The following is a 21,531-nucleotide window of genomic DNA, read 5'->3' as shown; positions in this document are numbered from 1 at the left end:
CGGTGTTATCACATTTGGGCATCAATGCCCTTCCCCCACCCTCCCACCTCACCTACCTCAGGAGGCAGCTGTGACATAGGCACCTTCCTGCAACCATTGTGGTAACATCTCAAACCGATGGAAACTGCAGTTTACCTGCAGAGGCTCAGGCAGTAGCTGAGCTGGGGGAAAGCAATGTTCTCCTGGGGGGGTGGGAGGGTGGGGGGCAAAGATCCTCCTTTCCTGGGGACAGAAAGGAGTAAGGGGAGGGGGCAGAGGGGAAGCAGGGAGCCGAACACGTCTCTGCAGCATGATCACTTGCCGACCCTCACCTGGTTTTAGCCACAGGAAATCTGTCTGTCTGATTGGACCTTGGGGCTGGAGTGGATTTGTGGGGGGCTTGGAAGATAGCCTGCAGCCATCTCTTCTCTCTGCTCTCTCCTCAATGGTTTTGTGATCAGAGCACCTCAGTCTGAATCCCAGCTCTGCCTCCTTCTTACTTTGTGACCTGGGGCCAGAAATCTCCCAGAGCCCTGTGTCTTCAGGTGTCAGATGAGTCATGCCCTCATCACAAGTTTGCTGGGGAAGCAATGGAGGCAACAAACAGAAGTTCCTTCTCCCTGAAAAGTCAAAGTCCTTTGTAATAATAATTACAATGAGTAACAACATCAGTTAACACTTAGCTCCTTCGGTGTGCAGGCATTGTCCTAAGCATTTGATGTACATTATCTCATCTAATCTTCAGGATAATCCTAAAAGAGAGGGTGAGGAAATCTTCATATTTTCTAACAATACAGATGAGAAATTTGAGGTAACAAGAAATTCACCATTTGACTAAGGTCATACAGGGTAGACAGGACTTGAACACAGAAAACTGGCTGCATCCAGAGTCTGTGCACCATGCACTCTGCTGCTTTGTAAGGGATAAAGTGCAGTGCACACGTGTGGTTTACACACCCTCCCGCTTCACTCCCCCCACCTATTCACTCCCATTATAGCCGTGTGCAACAAGCCTCTCCCATACACGCTGACTCATCCACACACAGACAGGCATCTTCCCACTGACACATACACACACACGAACAGCTACCAGTGCCAAGATGTTACACAATCCCCTTTGTGGAAAACTTTATCCCCTTTAATGCTCACATCAAATCTCTCCTCTCTAGGGGGTATTTCTGCCTTACCACCTATCACAGAGGGAGAAAAAATGAACCAGAGAGAGGCGAAGGCATCACCCAACACCAAACTGCTGGTTGGCAGTAAAAACAAGACCACAGTAAAAATAAAACAAAGACAGAGCCCAGTCTTCTAGGCAATTACACACACACAAACACACACACACACACACACACACACACACCATGCTGCACTTTCAGGGTCAGAAAGAAGGAAGCCAGACTCACTGTCTAGAAGCTCCAAGAATGAATATGCCCAGACAAATATCAGGCAGGCTCAGAGCTGGGAGATGAGCTGAGAGGACAGGGAGGGTTGGTGGCCAGCCTTTGAAGTAAGGCAGTCTGTGGGACCTCGTCTTCCCCCTGTGAGGTCTGCTCTAACTCTGGAGATTTTATCAGAAGGGAACTGACTGGGAGATGGCCAGTTGGTGTCGGAGAACTGGCTGGTGTTGGTAGGAACACCAAGAATTTGGTGTCTGGGAAAAAAACCCAGGGCCACTCATCTCTGGGCTTCAGTGGCTGAGATGAGGCTTAGGGACAGGAGAGTGATGAGTGTGGGGCCGTGCGTCCAGAAACTATTACCCAATATCTGCATTTTAACAGTTCTTGCAGATGTCAGGCACTCCATCCAGTGGATTTTGACAGAATAGTATCTTGACTTGAACTTACCACTCACTACTAAGTGACCGAGGGCCGCTCACTAATCTGCAATTTTCCCAAGTGGAAATACATGACATCTGCCATGCAGGTTCTGGGAAGGGATTACCTATCACCATAGAAAGAGTTTATTTACACATTTTATGGCCAAGATATCCATTTCCACCAAGATGTTGTTACCAAGCCTAAGCTCTCTCTGTTCGCTGCACAGCAAGTCAACGAATCAGGAGATGAGGTATGGAGAAATCGGGTACACCAAGAAGAAGATGGCAGGCTATTGTCTCAAATTAACCATCTGATGGCATCTGGATACCAGGATCTTTATTACAAAAGAGAATGGGAGGAGGTAAGGAAGTAAAGTAAAAACACCATAAGTCTTACAAGTATCTCCTGGAATGACCAGCCTCAGGGAGGGAATGTTCATTACTTTTTTCTTGGGACTATTCATAGTTGGACAGGGTCAGGTGTTCAGTGCCCCAAACAGAGGCACTTTGGTTTAACATTCAGACAGAGGGGCAAGGCAGGCAATTATGTACAGACAGCATCCTTTTAGTGAACAGAAGCAATGAGAAACAAAGGTGAAAGTAAAAGAACAGATCCAGCATGTAGTCAGGGATTCTATTCCACCCTGTAACAATCATTCTTCTAGTAAAAATATTTGTCTGTCAAAGACGGATGCTTTTGCTCCATTATCAAAATTAATCAGAAAGTCCTGGAACAGCTGAGCAGAGCTTCTTCTCTGCCTAATGGAGCTGCAACCAGAGACCAAGACATGCACAGACAGCTTCACGAGAGAAGGGCAGAAAAGCGAGTCCCAGGGAAGAGAGGGTGGTTTGGTCAAAGCTGAGTCCAAAGGGCCTGTAAAGAATGTATGGGAAGATGTTGAGGAGACATCGATTCACCCATTCACATGTTTAGGAAACGCTGATCACAGATAGAATGTGGGCTTCCCTGGTAGCTTAGACTGTAAAGAATCCCCCTGCCTATGCAAGAGACCCGGGTTCAAACCCTAGGTTGGGAAGATCCCCTGAAGACAGGAATGGCAATCCACTCCAATATTCTCGCCTAGAGAATTCCATGGACAGACCAAGGGGTCGCAAAGAGTGAGACACAACTGAGCGACTAACAGTGGAGGCGACGTGTAGAGTGAGGGGCTTTTCGGGGTACAGAGCACCATCCCCTCTCAGGAAATGCTGCCGTTACAGCACCTCAAAGTGTTCACTTCTCCAGAAGCTCTCCAAAACCCCAGTGTTTAGGGGTTTTTACTGAGGTTTCACTAGGGCCTGAAATTGATTGAATTATCAGTCATTAGTGACTGAATTCCATCTCAGTACCTTTCCCTCTCCCCAGAGGTCAGCAGAGTTGAATGTTCTAACCTTATAATCAACTGATTAGTTTTTCAGTGTGATCCTGAAGCTATGTACAGACTTCTCTTACAGGCATCTCATTGCCATATAAAAGTAAATTCCAAGAGCTTCCAGAGGCTGTTTCATGAATCAGGGCAACAATCAAAAATTGATCTTTTGATTCCACTACAGTGAAGTTCAGGAATAAGGCAGTGACCAAGAATAGTCTCAGAAATGGGGTCCCTGATCTGGTAGAATGAGATGGGATTTTTTTTTTTTAAGCTGAACACATAATGATTCCTTTCGAGAGTTAAGAAACGTCTCTAGAGTTAAAACTGCCCAACTATCCAGAAAATCCTGAGATGGGTTGGCAGCACCCAACCCATCCCTGCTCCCCAGTCCCTTCCATGATGAGAAATGGAATCAATTCAGTCTCTCAGTTGTGTCTGACTCTTTGTGACCCAATGGACTGCAGCATGATAGGCTTCCCTGTCCATCATCAACTCCTGGAGTTTGTTCAAACGCAAGTCCATCAAGTTGGTGATGCCACCCAACCATCTCATCCTCTGTCATCCCCGTCTCCTCCCACCTTCAATCTTGCCTAGCATCAGGGTCTTTTCTAATCAGTCAGTTCTTTGCATCAGGTGGCCAAAGTATTGGAGCTTCAAATTCAGCATCAGTCCTTCTAATGAATATTCAGGACTGGTTTCCTTTAGGATTGACTGGCTTGATCTCCTTGCAGTCTGAGGGACTCTCAAAATGGACTACTTCCAGCCAGATCAGTGAACAAAGGATATCGCAGTCATCAGCAATTGGAGCCATCAGGGAATGTGAGTTGGTGAGCCCTGAGGAGACTCAGGATGTGAAAACATAGATACTCGGCCCAGAGAGCTGAGGTGCATGCCATAAGAATGATTTCAATGAGCCCAGATTCTTCCATCTCCCCATAAATAGAAAAGTGCTAAATTCCTTAATTTGGGATATCTGGCTTTCTTCAATTTTCAGTAACCTTTTGACATTCAGATTACCTGCCATTTGTTGCAAAACTTCTATATAGCCTGGCTCCCTCCCCCCAAGCCACTTGCCTCCTCACAGCAGTTCTCTCAGGGTTAACTGAGATGATGTCTCCCAGGCTTGAAGTCCTAAAAATTTCCACCAAATGAAACAACTCTCAACTTTGAGGTTGCATCTTTTTCCCTCTAGCAGACAACTGATCCCTTCATTCCCCCCATCCCCCCAACTCCACCTGTAGAGGAGAGGTGATCTGGGACTTATCCTGGGCCTGGATGCTGGTTTCACCCCCTGGGGTGCGGGCCACTGGGGTGCCCATGATGACAACGAGAAGGGCTGCAGAAAGGCAGAGCTGGTTCATCACAGTGGCCTTGCAGGAGGGCTTCTGCAGATGCAGGGTGCTGACAGAGCTTCTCACACCCCTACTGAGAGGTGGGTACAGGCGACAGGGAGGGGAGTAAGGAAGGGGAGGATCTGGGGTCAGACTTGTCCAGTGTGAAATCTCCCCACACAACCAGAATTCCTGCTTATATCTGCTGGGGAAAATGCCCAGGAACAGCACTTCTCAAACTTGACTCTGCTTGTGAGTCTTATGGAAATAAAAACACATTCTGATTCCCCAGGTCTGGATGAGGCCTGAAAAGCTACATTCCTAACAGACTCCCTGTTACAGGGGTGTCCCCAGTCCATTTCCTCTCCTATTAAATGATCCATAAAATCATGCTTTGAAAGCAAGCCTGGAGGAGCCCTCACCAGGCTGGAAGAGAAACTGTCATCGGTAATCATTTTTAATGTAGGTATTGCCTCTTTACCTCTAGGGTCTAAGGCAGAGAAAAGCTGCCTTCCGCACACACCTTGGGAAAGTGAAAGGGGAGCCAAGGTCAGGAAGAGCTGACTCAGAAAAGCCCACATTCTCTCCCACCAACTGGCACCTCTTCCTAATTCTTTACCTTTACCCTACTTCTTTGGAACAGTCACATTCTATATGATAAGTGCATATGATAAGTACAAGTCACTGAACTTCTTTTGCAAAAATAAAGGGTCTTCTTCCGTCCCTCAAGGATGAAATGACTGATGAGACCCCCCATTCTCTTCTCCTTCACTCAGGATGGCAGATAAGCCTCAGTTGCCTGGCAGTCTCCAGGTCCCACGTCTTTTGTGATGCTTTACAGATGAAACCTGTTTTTCTCCTGTTTATCTGTCTTATGTTGATTTTTTTTCATTTATTTTTATTAGTTGGAGGCTAATTACTTTACAATATTGTAGTGGTTTTTGTCATACATTGACATGAATCAGCCATGGATTTACATGTATTCCCCATCCCGATCCCCCCTCCCATCTCCCTCTCCACCCGATTCCTCTGGGTCTTCCCAGTGTACCAGGCCCGAGCACTTGTCTCATGCACCCAACCTGGGCTGGTGATCTGTTTCACCATGTTGATTTTATTACCAAATCAGCCAAGGAATCTAGAAGGGAAATAGGGAAATATTTCCTCCCTTACAACATTAGGAGGACCTGGGTTTGCAAATTACTTAGTGTTCCGGGGCCTTGGTGCCTTCATCTATAAAGTGAGACTGTTTATAAAAATCAACCTCATTTATTCAGGATGCTGTGAACACATGTGACTAATGAAGAGCAAATGCTCAGCTCTGTGGCCCTGGGTGGCAAATGCTCCAAGATTTCAGGGCTCCTCTTAAAATCATTAATGTGACCCCCAACTCCCAGTAAGAATGTCTGGATCAGATCCCAGGCCTGTGTTGAAATAAATATCTAGAGCCAAGATGTCTGGGGGGCTGTTTTAGCAACCTTAAACTTTATTCTGTGAATTTATAAATGGCCCACAGTCCTTTGGAGCCTTGGGGGTGGAGACTGCCCACTTCATGGAGTGTTAGGTAAAGTTTTTGTCCCCTAAACTGTCATCTTTAGTGATTTTTAATGTGGGTATTGCCTCTTTACCTCTGGGGTCTAAGGCATCTCTAACTGAGGTGAGCAGTGCAGAAAGTATATGCCCATGTGCCTGACCCAGTGAAAACCCAAGACTCCCAGGCAGGAGTGAGCTTCTCTAGCTGGCAACACCTTGGACACGTTGGGCTGAAGGAACCAAGCAGAGGCTTGTGCCTGTGTTCCTCCAGCTTTCCCACACACATTTTCTCCCTCTATTGATTCTACTCTGCATGCATTTACTATAAACTTAAGTATAACTTTGTGTCCTGTGAGTCCTTTTATGAATTAAACATGAGTGTTGAGTAATGGAATATTTTCTGCCATATCAGTTAAAAACAGATACGACAGTCACCTACAATTGCAGCCACCATGGAATGTAAGCTGGTGAGCCCTGAGGGAACTCAGATAGGAAAGAACACCTGCTATCTAGCAGCCATCAGACTGCAGCCACTCCCCACGGTGAGCTCCAAGGGAACTCAGGTGTGAAAACACAGGATACTGGTCCCAGACAGCTGAGGTGCATATCATAGGAATGATTTCAGCAAGCTGCTGACTTAAAAACAATCCACAATGTGAGCGTTGTCAGTTAAGTTTTACCGGGGGCAAAATGAGGATTGCAGCCCAAAAGACAGCATCTCAGATAACTCTGAGAAACTCCTCCAAAGACATCGGGCAGGACAGCATGTATGTGATTTTGGTAAAGGGAGAACACATGCAATCAAGCACATATTTTTTGTAGAAAGTTTCTGCTAGTCTCATGAAGCTTCTGCTACTCATGAGAAACAGTTGTCACCATGAAGGTTTTAGTGCTTTTCTAGATATGAGGAGATACAGAATTAGGCTCATAAAATCAGCTCCTGAAATATCTAACCATCCGAATACCTGCCCTGCCACCTTTTTCCTGAGCACAAAGTCCCTCATTTCTGCTCTCCATTCACTGAACATTCACTGAACTCCTTCAGGGAATGTTGAATGTCAGCAGCTACAACAGCACACGATTTAATCCATTCAAAGGTAGTTGGCAAGCACCCATGGCAACTGCCAATTTGTAGCTGACAGTGCCCCCTCACGGTCATGTTGTTCAGTGGTTAAGTCACGTCTGACTCTTTGTGACCCTGTGGACTGCAGCACACCAGGCTTCCCTGTCCTTCCCTGTCTCCTGGAGTTGGCTCAAACTCATGTCCATTGAGTGGGTGATGCCATCCAACCATCTCATCCACTGTCGCCCCCTTCTCTTCCTGCCCTCAATCCTTCCAAGCATCAGGGTCTTTTCCAATGAGTCAGCTCTTCACATCAGGCAGCCAAAATGTTGGAGCTTCAGCTTCAGCATCAGTCCTTCCAATGAACATTCATGATTGATTTCCTTTAGGATTGACTGATTTGATCTCCTTGCAGTCCAAGGGACTCTCAAGAGTCTTCTCAAGCACCACAATTCAAAATCATCAATTCTTCAGCACTCAACCTTCTTTATGGTCCAACTTTCACATCCATACCAGACTACTGGAAAAACCATAGCTTGACTATATGGACCTTTGTTGGCAAAGTGATGTCTCTGCTTTTTAATATTGTGTTGGGGCTTCCCCTGTAGCTCAGTCTGTAAAGAATCTGCCTGCAGTTCAGGAGCCCAGGCTTTGATCCCTGGATCAGGAAAATCCGCTGGAGAAGGAAATGGCAACCCACTCCAGTATCCTTGCCCGGAAAATGTCATGGACAGAGGAGCCTTGTGGGCTGCAGTCCATGGGGTTGCAAAGAGTTGGGCACAACTGCACGACTGGCACACTAGGTTTGTCGTAGCTTTTCTTCCAAGGAGCAAGCGTCTTTTAATTTCATCTCATGATGGTCATAAATTCAGCCATAATTTGGGAGGCATTTCATGACCATTTTGTCCCACATTGCTAGAAAGACTCATTCCTAGTTCTCGTGAAGATTTCTCTGATAGGCTATTGCTGGACTAGGTCTTGTCAACATTGAAAGGACTCTGGACTAACCTGTCTTACTTAAACTATTATAGTCCAGGATAAATTCCCTCTCATTGTATCTTCCCATATCTAGAGTTATACTATTGTAATCACTGACCACATAGAGAATTATATATTTGATCAACCGTTTCAAGTCCCCTAATCATCATTATTTTCACTGGAGATTCAGTCACACATTTGGTAATGCAAGAAACGGCAATCTTGTAAAACAGACCAAGTACAAATAACATAACTAGTAGCATTATTAAAGTCATAAGTAAGAATTAAGCCAAGAACTTCTGTTAGGTACAGCCCTGTATATTCTTAGGCTGTCTGACTTAGTCTATTCGATACCAATCTTTTTTGTTGGGGAGAGGGGAAAATTATATATTGGCACTGTCGTAAAGGCTCCCAGCCCAATTTTCTAGTGTTATTAGGCTGGTTATCCTTAGGATAACTTAATTGTTCCTAACATACAGGGGGGCCTTAAATCTTAAATGACCATAGTCTGGTGTTAACCACATAACCCATAATCCATGTGGGAGGTCTTATTGCTTGGTTGAATTTTTGCTTGTTGCTCTGATTGAGCTTGAGTAGTTTAGAGGAAAATTCATATTATGGCCATGGTCAGAGGTATTATTAATTGGTCAGGTGAGAAGATTCCACCTAGTAATATCAAGTATAACCTGGACAGGACTGAACTTTCTTTCTTCTAAAATAAAACTATTTAAAGATCATCCAATTAGAGCCTTGGAGTAGAGAAATCCACCAAGGTAATCTAGAAGTACTTGACAGAGATAATTACCACAACCCAGTAACTGGATTGATTTTTAAAACTAGCATAGGTTCGTGTCCATGATAGAAAAACAACTGATTTATATGCAAAGGTCTCAGAAGTCAAGAAGACTTTATAAGTGATCATATGAATCAGGTCCAGCATCTTGGATAAGCTGTCTACTTCTGATATCATCTTCAGATGTGTAGGTGTAATTTCCTCTGTTTGATCATCATTTCAAGGTGAGTTTGAGGTCAGCAGTCTTCTCTATAGACAGGTTCAGCAGAGGGGCCTTTAGAAGTGGGAATTAATCCAAGAGTCAATTTTCCTTCACTGTACATGAGCTAATTAAGAGTACCTGATAAAAAGTCCTTCCATCCAGATTGGAGATGGCCCTTTAAAGTATGTCTTTTCCAATACACATAATACCGTTTGCAGGTCATGGGGCATCTGGTCTTCATCCGAAGATTACTGAGATAAGCTTCAGAAACAAAACTTAGAATGTTCTTTTAATAGTTCAATTAACTTTAATATAGCATAACAGAAAAGAACTATCTAAGAAGTGAGTCGTGGAGAATTCCATGGACAGAGGAGCCTGGTGGGTTACAGTCCATGGGTTCATGGTTTCACAAAGAGTCGGACATGACTGAGCGACTATCACAGTAAATACAGACCTCCAATAACAAAACTGGGATTTAACATAATCTTTTTCTCTCCAAAATTACCCTCATTTCTACCAAATGTATCCAAATTGAGACTGATTTGTTGCAAAATATGTCTGGTCTCAAAAAAAACCTGGTCTGATAATTTATATAATTGATCATATAGGCTCTTGCTTTTCTGAAATTTTTTATAAGAAGTCTCAGACTGAATGTTAAAAAAAAGAAAAGAAAAACTCTCAGGGCTAGGAAGGTCATGCCAAGGGCTCATCACATGTTTCACCTACAGATCTAGGTAAATTCCTCGCTTTACAAAGTCCCCAAAATACCTTCAAATTTCTGTATCTTCTGGTGAGGTTGCTTTCCTAATGTATCTGATAAAGCATCTGAAAACCTAAGAGTTCACAATCTCTTGAGGGAGATTTACACAAAAGTATCATTTACCAAATTACTATAAGTCAGAATTAGTTTGAGGAGAAGGTTTTCCTTACACCTGTAAAACACAGATCCAACCCAGTAACTTTTCAGACAGAAACCATAAAAATTATAACCATTTTCACCAGTTTACTCAGTCCTTTTGTTAATTAACTCCTTTGTTAACAGTTTATGAAGACATCAGTTTTCTCACTGTGTGCTTGCTCAGTTGCTTCTGTTGTGTCCGACTCTTTGTGACCCCATGGACTGTAGCCCACCAGGCTCCTCTGTCCATGGGATTCTCCAGGCAAGAATATTGCAGTGGGTTGCCATGCCCTCCTCCAGGGCATCTTCCTGACCCAGGAATCGAATCCACGACTCCTGCATCCCCTGCATTGCAGGTGGATTCTTTGCCACTGATCCACCGGGGAAGCCCCTAGGTTTCTCATTAGGATTCTTTCATTTCTTACCCAGCTTAGCATTAATGACCTGAAAGTCAGAAACATATTTATACAAAAGTTCTTTCTGTTAATCTTTTTGAAGACGATTTTTGCAAAGTTCAGAATAAGACCATAACTGTTTATAATGACAAAAGAAGTCCTGTTTAAAATCTGATAATTCAATTGGTAAGGTAACTTGGCTATTCTGTGGCATACAATACTTGCAGATAATAACTATAATTACAATGTAACATTTGACCAGGACATGTCAGAATTTTAGGAACTCCATATAAATTTTAGAATGTCTATATTAGTAATATTTATCATATACTATAACCTGAAAAGATTAATTACTCATTTGACAATACTTCCCATGTAATTTAACATACCAAATGAACCTAATTAGTTTAATATCTCTCTTTGCGATGTTTCAGGGACCCTTTGAAGCATCCCAAATAGATTAAGGTCAAAAGGACTTCACTAGAATTTCATTTAGGAAGTTTTGTCAAAGAATATCAAAAGGGTTTAGAACACTCAGATAGGATCATAGATCACTGTGAAACAACATTTATTCACTTAACCAAAGCAACCACAGAAGAATTCAAAAGGGAAGGGATATATGCATACCTATGGCTGATTCATGTTGAGGTTTGACAGAAAACAACAAAAGTCTGTAAAGCAATTATCCTTCAATTAAAAAATAAATAATTTTGGAAAAAAAAGATTTCAAAGGCAAATACAGAGCAGATCACTTAAAGAACTCGAAATCTGTTATCAAAGGCAGTTCAACATTTTTAAAAAAACTTGTGTAATTAGCCTCCAACTAATATAAATAAATCAAAAAAAATTTTTTTTAACCTGTACAATGCACAGAATTCTTTCCTCGAGGCCGACTTTCCACAAAGCTTTCTGTAGCCATCACTTAATTTGCCCATCCAAAAAGAGTCACTTGTAAGTCAAGACCTGCTTTCTTTTTCTCTTAACTCTTTTATTATTTATATTTGTTTATTTATTTTTTGCTCTGCTGGGTCTTCTCTGGCTGCGGCGAGCAGGGGCGGCTCTCTGGTTGCGGTGCACAGGTTTCCCGTTGTGGATGGAGCACAGGCCATAGGGCCCGCAGGCTTCAGTAGCTGCGGTTTCTGGGCTCTAGAGCACAGGCTGAGTAGTTGTGGCCCATGAGCTTAGCTGCTCCTTGGGAAGTGGGATCTTCCCAGATCAGGGATGGAACCCGTGTCTCCTACATTGGAAGGTGGATTCTTTACCACTGAGCCACCAAGGAAGCCCCCCTTTTTGTTAATAAATGCAATTCCATTCCTCATGCCTTCTTTACTGAATACACACATCCTACTTTCCTTAAGAAACCATGAATTGACTTTTATATTAGCCATCTGTAGGTTGGTGAACATAAATACCAGTGATAATTTCTAAAAACATTTCCTTTCTCATAGAGAACATCTCAGGATGGCACCAAACATATTCATTAGTATCGTGAGTTTCTGTGTAAGAGGAAGCCAGTGTCCCATAATTAATGTTTCAGTGTTTGATTTTATTTGAGAGTGACCTAGACAACTGTTCAATAAACTTCCATCATTTAATTTAGCACAACCCTAGAAATTCAATTCACCAAAATCTAGAGAGACTAAAATAGACATTTCCAAAGCATAATTATTCTTAAGAGTTTATCTAAAGCTCTTATCTCACTTAGATGTTCTCTCCTTAAAACTTTCTTCACATTGAGTCACTTTCCTTGCTGAAAAATCTGCAATAGGTATAATAAGATCTTATTTAGCTTATATTAAACCTAAGCACAAAGAAAGCATTATACTGATTGTTATATTGATGACTCTAAAACATGTCTATATTAATTAGATCAACAAATTTAAACATTAATACCAGGTACTAATTTAATATTAAATATTTCCCAATTCACATGAACTTGACATTCATCTAGTTTAGCGTCTCGCATTTGGAATTGTTTGATTTATAAGTGCTTGTTTTTCTTTAGGCCAATTAAATTAGAGCTCATTTACAAGTTAAGCTCAGCAATACTATTCAAGACAGAGAAAGACACATACTGAGACATACATATATTCATACAGACATGACAAGAGATCTAGCTTCATTTTCTAAACTTAGTCATGAATCAGATACAAAACTCACTATTTGATAAGAAAGATATTAAAAGATTTCAGAACCTAAACTCTTGCATCTTCCCATACACAGAAAAGTACTCAACTCCTTAACTTGGAATATCTTTTTTTTTTAATTCATAAAACTTTTATATTTTAAGAAATATCTTTTGTTTCTGTGTACTGCTTGAAACAATAACTGAATAACTCCTCACCATGGTCCTGAGATGATCATAAAAATGAGGGGTGGTGTAATCATTTTACAATATATACCTATGTCAAATCGTTATGTACACCTTAAACTAATACAGTGTTATACGGCAACTATATCTCAATAAAAGTGGAGAAAAATGAAGGTAGAGTGATTAGTTGACTGACTCTGTTTCTCTGTCAACTTCAGAGAATGACAGGACCACCACAAATTCAGAATTTTTGAATATGCTCCTCTAAGGGCTCATTGTCATGGGCCTCTTGAATGTTTCTCTTTTTTTAAATTTTTAATTGGAGGATGATTGGTTTACAATATTGTGTTGGTTTTTATCATATATCAACATGAATCAGCCATATCTGACTTCCTTTAATTAATAATAATCTTTTGACATTCAGACTGCTTGCATGCATGCATGCGTGCACAGTTGCTTTAGTCGTGCCCATCTCTTTGCGACCCTATGGACTATATAGCCCACCAGGCTCTTCTGTTCAAGGGATTCTCCAGGCAAAAATACTGGAGTGGGTTGCCATGCCCTCCTCCAGGGGATCTTCTCAACCCAAGGATCAAACCCAGGTCTCCTGCACTGCAGGCAGATTCTTTACCACTGAGCGACCAGGGAAGCCCAACATTCATACTACCTGCCGTTTGTTGCAGGAAAATTGTACTTCTACATAACCTGGCTGCGCCCTCACCTCCTCGGAGCAGTTATCTTGGGGTTACTTGGGGAGAGGCTGCCTTGGGGATTAAGTCCTAAAAATTCCCACTGAAGAACATAACTCTCAACTCTTAGATTGTGAATATTTTTTAAGCCTACAGTGTGGCCTTCAGGACTCCAAACACAAGGAGCTGTGCCGCAGCAGAAACTAGTCAAGGCCCCCCCATTGTGTTAGCGCTTATTCAGTCGTTTTGCTCTCTCCACTCATTCAACTGGGCTCTTACAGATGGCTTTTACCTCCCGCCCTCTCTTTCTTGCTTAATTGCATGCTGAAAATGATTGCCTTCTAGCTAAGGTTAAACTATGTACCTGATGTTTACTTTTCCAGGACAACACCCCCTAACACTCCTCCCCTTTGTGAGCATTCTCCATCCAGAAAAGTCTCAGAGTGATAACCTTGAGAACAACCAGTACCTGTTTCAGAACTACCTGACACCAGCCTTAACAATCTCCATGTCTCCAGGAGGGAAGAAGAATGCAAGACTACCTCAGCTCCATCCTTATCTGCAGCCCCATTTTCTAACCTGAAACTGTATGACCCCTTCCTAATTTCCAGCAAGTGGGGCACAGTGTTGCAAGCGTTAACCTACTGTGGCACCCTTTGCCTGGCAAGGTAATAAAGCCACTTCTTTCTACTCCTGCAAAGCTCTGTCTCTGCATTTTCTGTTTGGTACAGGGGAACAGAAACTGGGTTTTCAGCAACAGTTTCTATTATTATCTGCAAATAGAAAGTACACCCACAGAAGGTAAATAACTTGTCTGAGGTCACACAGATAGGGAATAGCAAAGCTGGAATTTAAATTCCTCTAGCTCCAATGATGAGGCTTTCAACAACTACTGAAGCACAAGTGAAGATAATCTAACATCACTGATGTCTCATATAGAAAACTCAAGAAATGGAAAAGAAAATTTATTTTGTTATAATATTGGATTGGCCAGAAAATTCATTCGGGTTTTTCCACATTATGTTATGGAGAAAGCTGAACAAACTTTCAGGCCAACCCAATTCAAGAAAATTTCCCTTTAAAAATCTGTAGATTGAAAAAGCATTTCATGTTCCATCTAAAGGAGGACCTAAACAAAGAGGTCTTTAGGCTTTCAGGTAGGAAGTAAAGTCATCTCTAAGGCAGAAAAACCTTCAGGACACTTAATGGGGACACTCCATGGCAGAATTCAGTGGAACCAGGGCCACAGTTGTTCTGGGGAAAGTCTGATCCAGAGGTTTTTATCCCATGATTGTCCTTGAAGTTATAGGTAATACGGAAAACTCCAGGGAAATAAAACATGTAAACCCCTTGTTTTTTTAGAATTATCTATCCAACCTAATGTTTATGAGGATACCTTGTAAAGATATTTACTTCACATGGTGGAATTTCAGTGTCCACTGTGATAGCCATCAGCCATGTCTGACTACCGAGCACAGGAAATACGACTATGCCTCAAGTTAGATCCCAAAGAGTTTTCTTCATCCCAAAAGTATGAAGAAAAGCAAACTATCATATTACTCTTTACTACCTGTTGATTATATGTTGAAATTATACTATTTTGGATCTATTGAGTTAAATAAGCTATTAACAAAACTAGTTTTACTTCTTTCTTTTTCCTCTTTAAAAAAATACTGCTACTAAAAAAAAAAATTCTGGGAATTTCCTGGCAGTCCAATGGTTAAGACTCTTGGTGCTTTCACTGCTAGCAGGGACCGTTTCCATCACTGGATAAGGAACTAAGATTTCATGTGCCCCACAGCCAAAAAAAAAAAAAAAAAAATGCAGTTACTAGAAAATTTTAAAAATTTCTTTGTCGTTTGCATTGTATTTCTACTTCATAACACTAGGGTAGAATTTGGGAGAAGTGATTTTGCCTTTTGTTTATGCTATTCACTATAGCTTGATCTTCAAAAAGAAATATGATGATTTATATGAAACAATAAACTCATTATCCCAAAATTCAATAAAAGAACCAATGAACAAAGAGCTGTGTTCTCTCTCCTGGAATGCTGAGACACTAGCTGGGAAGCTCTGGATGGGAACCAATAATAATAGAATGGAGAAGAGCTGTGCTGGGCTTTCAGGGACCACATGGTCCAGACCACCTGTTTTACAGATAGGGAAATGGAAGTCCCCAAAGGTTCCCTCTCAGTCCAAGGGACTCAAGTCTGCAGTAGTTGGGGCTGAGTCTACAATCCTGACGCTACAGAAGCACCATCTTAGGGAACTTGCCCAAAAGCCTTGAAGAACCCATCCAAGGCCAATTGGCATGGCCTCCACTTCTTGCAGCCCACACTCCTGGCCCAAGGTGCTTCCTATTCCAAGTAACAAGAATCAAGATACTTCCCTCAGCCCTGGGGAATAGGACCCCTTCTCCTTCAGCTGCAACTATAAGTTCCAGTCTCCCGGCCTCAGCCCAGAACACGCAGCTACTCACACCATGAAGCTCAGCCACTTACTTGCCCTTTGCCTCACCCTCTGCCTGCTGGGCTTGGCGAACTCAGGAAAGACCTCAGGTGAGCTGAGGGGCCGGGAACAGGGGCCCTGAGATCATCGCCTATGGGGAGGGGGGATGATGGATGCAACACATCATCTGGTCACTTTCACCCCAGGAGGAAACAAGGATCTAGGTATGGGAAAAGGTTCCCCTGAGGTCAGCATCCAGTCTCAGGAAAATCTGGGGCCAGATCTCCCAGGTGTTTCTTTGACATCATCACCAAATTTTAATTTTTCTTAAAAAGCAATACATATATTTGTTTTTAAAAGACAAACTACATGTAAACGTGTGAAGTTTAAAAAACTGGTCCCCTATTTCACACAGCCCCAACAATCCTGCTCTCCAGATTCCTACTCCCTAGAATTCTTAAGCAAGAAAAGAAACGTTGACAGTGCTTTGAACAGGAGGCCAGATTCTCAAACTTGGCTGCACACAGAATTCCCCTGAGGTCTCCCCGGGTCTCACACTCAGAAATTCTGATTTAATGGATCTGGGACGAAGCCTGGGCATTGGGACTTTTTTTTTCCAAGTTACTCAAGAGGTTCTAACATTCTAACCAAGATTGAGAATTTGTTGTCCAAATAGAAGGTCTCAAATTTCTTCCTATAATGGCCTCTTCCCTATTCTAGGTTAAGCTTCTTCCAGTAAATCCAACATAGTCAAGGGCACAAACGTTGAGGATTTACATAAGGGTTCCATGGAGCTGAGTTGACTCATGTGCTTATTTGTTTGAGGGATGCTGTCCTTATTAGGGAAAGTGTCTTTCTCCAAGTGCTGTATGCTACATCCCATAAAAAGAGACACTGAAGACCTGAATGTCCACGGCAGATGGTTGAGGGAGGGTGTGTGTGTGTGTGTGTGTGTGTGTGTGTGTGTGTGTGCATGTTTGATAAATCATTTTGTGTGATACCCAGAGCCAGATGTGAAAGGAGGTAAAATAACAAGTGATTCAGTAAAAGAGGCCAGTTTCTTTATTTGCTGATTACCCATAAATGTTAAAAATTATTCAATGTAAATATCTAAATATCTTTTCCCTAGATATAAAAAAAATGATACTTGTTCATTGGCACTCAAATGATACTAAAAAGGATTTTCAGGAAAAAAAAATCACTTGAAATTCCACCACCCAGAGATAACTGCTCCAAATATATGGAAGAATAACCTTCATGTCATCATTCTATGGGCTTATAAGTATATATAATATCCACAGAATCACACCAGACCTCGTATATTGTAATTTCATTTTACGTTCAGCAAAACTTATGAATGTCTCTTCATGTTGATATATATCATCAACACTATGCTTTAGTGTTGGCCACTGATCCCCTGTTGGTGAACGTTTACATTTTTTTCAAATTATAATTTTTTCCCTTTTATAAAAAAAGCTCCAGCCAACATCTTGATGTCAAGTTATGAGAGCTTGTAAGATACAGCACTTGGGATTTGAAATTGGATCTGGGTTTAAATCCCAAGCCTCTCTCAACTTCCAGGCTTTATGATTTTAAAAAATTAGCAAGCCTCTCCAAGCCTCAGTTTCTCCATTTGTGAAGTGGGGACAGTTACACTTCCCATTTGATTATTTAAGTAACAGCAAGAATAGTGAACCCCTAGGAGGGCGCTTGGTGTAGAGTAGGTGCTGGGAAAAAAATCAGTTCATTAAGAGGACACATCAGTGACAATTCTGTTTTCTTACCTTTGCAGACAATCTCAAGCAAGAGGCTTTCCAGGACTTGTTCCAAACGCCCCCTGACCTGTGCCAGCTCCCCCAAGAAAGGGGCCCCTGCAAAGCTGCTTTGCACCGATACTTCTATAACTCTACATCCAATGCTTGTGAGCCCTTTACCTATGGAGGTTGTCAGGGCAATGACAACAATTTTGAGACCACAGAGATGTGTTTGAGGATCTGCAAAGCCCCTGGTGAGTCCTCTGATAGACCCAGGAGGAGGAATCGAGGTGATAGGATGCTTGGTGTGAAGGGACAGGGTGTTGGTGAGGATGCTGGCAGTGATGCAGGTGACGATGTTAATATGGGAGTTAGTGATGATGATAATAAGGGGAATGAGATACCTGTCACTGATGCCTGGGAGGAGTAGTAATGAAGGTGTTGGCAGTGTAGACAGCAAGGCAGTGGTGGATGGTGGCACTGATAATAAAGATGAAAGGTGGGATGGTTATTGTAGCAAGCCCTTTTAAAATACATGATGTGAGGTGGGGGGTCTTCCCTGGTGGTCCAGTGACTAAGATTCTACCCTCCCAGTGCAGGGGCTGGGGTTTGATCCCTGGTCATGGAACTAGATCCCACATGCCACAAGTAAAAGATCTGTGGCACATCTAAGACCCAGTGCAGCCAAATAAATAAAGCACATGGTGGGGCTGGCAGAGGTGAAGACAGCAATGTAACCTTTATGGGGGATCCTGTTGGCAGAGGTGATGAATGTGGTTGTAGCAGTGATCATGGTGGGAGATGGTAGAATGAGGAGGTCCCCAGGTTGGTGGATGTTGAAGGGTTGAAGGGGTTGGGTAAGGAGTCCAACTTGAGGGCTCTGGCTCTAGGAAGCCAACGGGCCAGCCAAGACGGGAGCTGACTGTCATCTCCATCACAGAGACCAAGGACAAGAGCCGCTGACGGAGACACCTGCACGTTCCCAGGCTTCGACCAAAAGCTGCCTTGGTGGCCCTTCCTGATTGGAGGCCCTGTTCTGAGCCCATCCCGTATCCCTCTGGGACTGGGTCAATAAAGTGTTCAAAGTCGACGTGGCCTGAAGCCTTCTTACAAGGGCCCTGGGCTTGTCCTCAAAAATTGCTCACAGTCACAGGTATGATCAAACCTGCATCACCCCACCCCCAGCCCTCCAGGCCCTCACTGTCCTGTGTTCCCAGAATGAAGACAGGACAAGGACACAAGTTCCCCTTTCACCAGCGGGTCATCAATCATCAAGGAAGCCAGACTGAATGGAAATCTGGGGACCTTGGATGTCTGTCCCTGGATCCTGGCCTGCTGCTCTTTCTTACCCAGGGCTGCATGACGAGCCAGAATGTTCTTCCTGTCCAGCAGGAACCATGGCCTGGTGTGGAGGGGGTAGAAATTCAGGCAATCTTGGCCAGCTAGGGTGACTGCCCTCTCTCTCCACCAAGAGGAATACTGGAAAAAGATTTTTACAAATTTTTTTAAATTGTGGTAAAATATATACAACACAAAATTTACCATTTGAACCATTTCTAAATGTACTATTTAGTGGTATTACATACATATACATTGTTGTATGTATATATACACCATGACCACCACCCACCTCCAGAACTTTTTCATCTTCGCAAACTGAAACTTTATATCTATTAAAAATTAACTCCTTTTTCTCCCTACCCTGGGCACTACCACTCTAATTTCTGTCTCTAAGAATTTAACTACTTCAGGAACCTCATAGGAGTGGAATCATACAGTATTTTTCCTCTCATAACTGGTTTGTTTGACTTAGCACCATGTCCTCAAAGTTTATTCATGTTGTAGCCTGTATCAAAATTTCTGTCCATTTTTTTGTTTGTTTGTTTTGGCTGCTCTGGGATCTTAGCTCCCTGACCAGGGATCAAACCTGTGCACCCTTGCAAAGGAAGCTCGGGATCCTAGCCACTGGACCACCAGGGAAGTCCCAAAATCCCCTTGTGTTTAAAGACTAAATAACATACCACTGTGAGGTACATTTTGGATATCGGGTGTGGTCTGCCCTGACCACCCTGCCCACCGACCCCAATAACTCTCTCCTCATGTCCTACATCTGATCTAACCACTTCCTCTTGCTGGAAGGGAAACAGCTGCCCACAGTCAAGCAGCAATACTAGAAGCCAGAACCTGGAGTTTGCAGACCAGGTAGGTCCCTGTCCTAGCGATGTCATGGGGACCTTGGTGCGCCCTTCCCACCCCACCCCTTTCACAAGTCCTACTGCCCAGAAGCCAATTTAGACTGTGTGATATCACATCAGCAAGAACACACAGTAGCCAGCCTGGCCTGAAGCTGACCCAAAGGGGATCCAAAGCTGAATGGACCCTTGGGCTTTATCCAAGGCCAGAAATGCTTAATTATACATGAATAGGTATATATTTGAGAGAGTATTTTTTTCCTTTTTTCTTTTTTTTGGCCCACTGCGTGGCATATAGGAGCTTAGTTTCCTGACCAGGAATGGAGCCTGCACCCCCTGCAGGGGAATCACAGTCTTAACCACAGAGCGGAGAAGTCTCTCTACTCCCTTCATGTTCTGATCAGCTACTCAGAGACTGAGCTCCGGAAGACAGAGTGAGGGTCGCCTTAACCAGGCACTGTTCCAGACACTGTAGCTACGAAAGACAAAATTCTGGTCCAATGGATCTTAATTATTAATAAGCAGGATATGGAAGCTACACAGCACGTTAGATGGGGGTGAGGGCTACTGAGGAAAACAAGGCAGGCAAGCGGTGAGCTGGAAACTGGAGAGGCAATTTATAACCAGGGTAGCCAGGGAGACCTCTTGATAACTTGATGGTGAAGGTGGTGAAGAAGAGTTGGGATTCTTCAGTTAGGTTGAAGGTAGAGCAAACAGCTTTCTTGACAGGGCATACTGGAGAATAAGGAGAAGGATAAAAAATGAGTCCAAGGTTTCTGGGCAGCTGGGGAGATGACAGCTGTCATTTGCAGAGATGAGCTGACGATGGGTGAGTATGTTTAGAGTAAGGAGAAAGATCAAAAATGAGTCCAAGGTTTCTGGGCAGCTGGGAGATGAGAGCCGTCATTTGTAGAGATGAGCTGACAAAGGGTGAGTATGTTTAGGGTCGGGGTGGAGATGATCAGAAGTTTGGGAGATAACTGAATTTGAGATGCCTTTAACATCCAAGCAGAGATGGCAAGTAGGCAGCTGGGTAAATGAGTGTGGAATTCAGGGAGGAGGGGACCTAAGATATGGGGTGTCATCTGTCTATAAATTATACAAGACATAGTAGTCAACGGCATTTCTAGGTGCTGACTTGGTTGCAGGTATAAACTCTACTGTTGACTTGGCAAACACCCCACTACATGCAGGCTGCCAGGACCACTTAGCTTCAGATAATCTACCCACCTGCATTCCTCTTTTTTTTCTTTTTCTTTTTATTTATTTGACTGCACCAGGCCTTACTGCAGTACGTGGGATCTTTGGTCTTCACTGCAGCCTGCAGGACCTTTGGCTCCAGCAGGGGAGTCAAAGAGTCTAGTTCCCTGTCCAGGGATCCTATCTGAGCTCATTGCATTGAGAGCCTGCGGTCTTAGCCACTGGACCACCAGGGAAGTCACCATACTCACCTGCATTCTTATGTCATACCCGGAGTGTTTACTGCTTGAAGTAAACTTGAGTAAAAGCCTCTTGACCCAGTTGCTTTTGCCCATGGTCTGGACTAGCTCACTCATGCCACCTCTTGTCCTACACATGCACACACATCACTTGTACATTCTAGAAGCTCTGGGAAAACCTTCAGAAGGAACCTGAACAGCCCATGTCTGTTAGCGGTACACCTGACACGTGCACTGAATTAAAGCCCCTGCACTCACACTGGTGGGGTTTCTAGAGTGGGGTTCCCCCCCTCACCTTACCCATCCTACCTCTAGCCCCCAGGCCCCAAGCCACAGT

At 43.2% G+C, this 21,531-nt stretch overlaps 1 protein-coding gene across 1 annotated transcript; it reads left to right on the top strand.

The window, feature by feature from the left end:
• Positions 1-15,472: 15,472 nt before the first annotated feature.
• LOC139036789 (colostrum trypsin inhibitor) lies at positions 15,473-18,685 on the top strand. Its single transcript, XM_070472693.1, has 3 exons — positions 15,473-15,919; positions 17,602-17,817; positions 18,504-18,685. Exons 1-3 carry the CDS (start codon positions 15,844-15,846, stop codon positions 18,524-18,526), a joined length of 315 nt encoding a protein of 104 aa, XP_070328794.1. The 5' UTR covers positions 15,473-15,843; the 3' UTR covers positions 18,527-18,685.
• The last annotated feature ends 2,846 nt before the right edge of the window (positions 18,686-21,531 follow it).

Source organism: Odocoileus virginianus, chromosome 9 (assembly GCF_023699985.2).
Source record: "Odocoileus virginianus isolate 20LAN1187 ecotype Illinois chromosome 9, Ovbor_1.2, whole genome shotgun sequence".
In the NCBI taxonomy this organism is placed as follows: Eukaryota; Metazoa; Chordata; class Mammalia; order Artiodactyla; family Cervidae; genus Odocoileus; species Odocoileus virginianus.
This window is presented reverse-complemented; position numbering and strand designations above follow the sequence as displayed.

Coding starts and splice junctions, on each gene's coding strand:
- LOC139036789 (XM_070472693.1), top strand. CDS start 15,844: ATGAAGCTCAGCCACTTACTTGCCCTTTGCCTCACCCTCTGCCTGCTG. Junction 15,920..17,601: donor GAACTCAGGAAAGACCTCAG/GTGAGCTGAGGG, acceptor TTACCTTTGCAG/ACAATCTCAAGCAAGAGGCT. Junction 17,818..18,503: donor GAGGATCTGCAAAGCCCCTG/GTGAGTCCTCTG, acceptor TCTCCATCACAG/AGACCAAGGACAAGAGCCGC.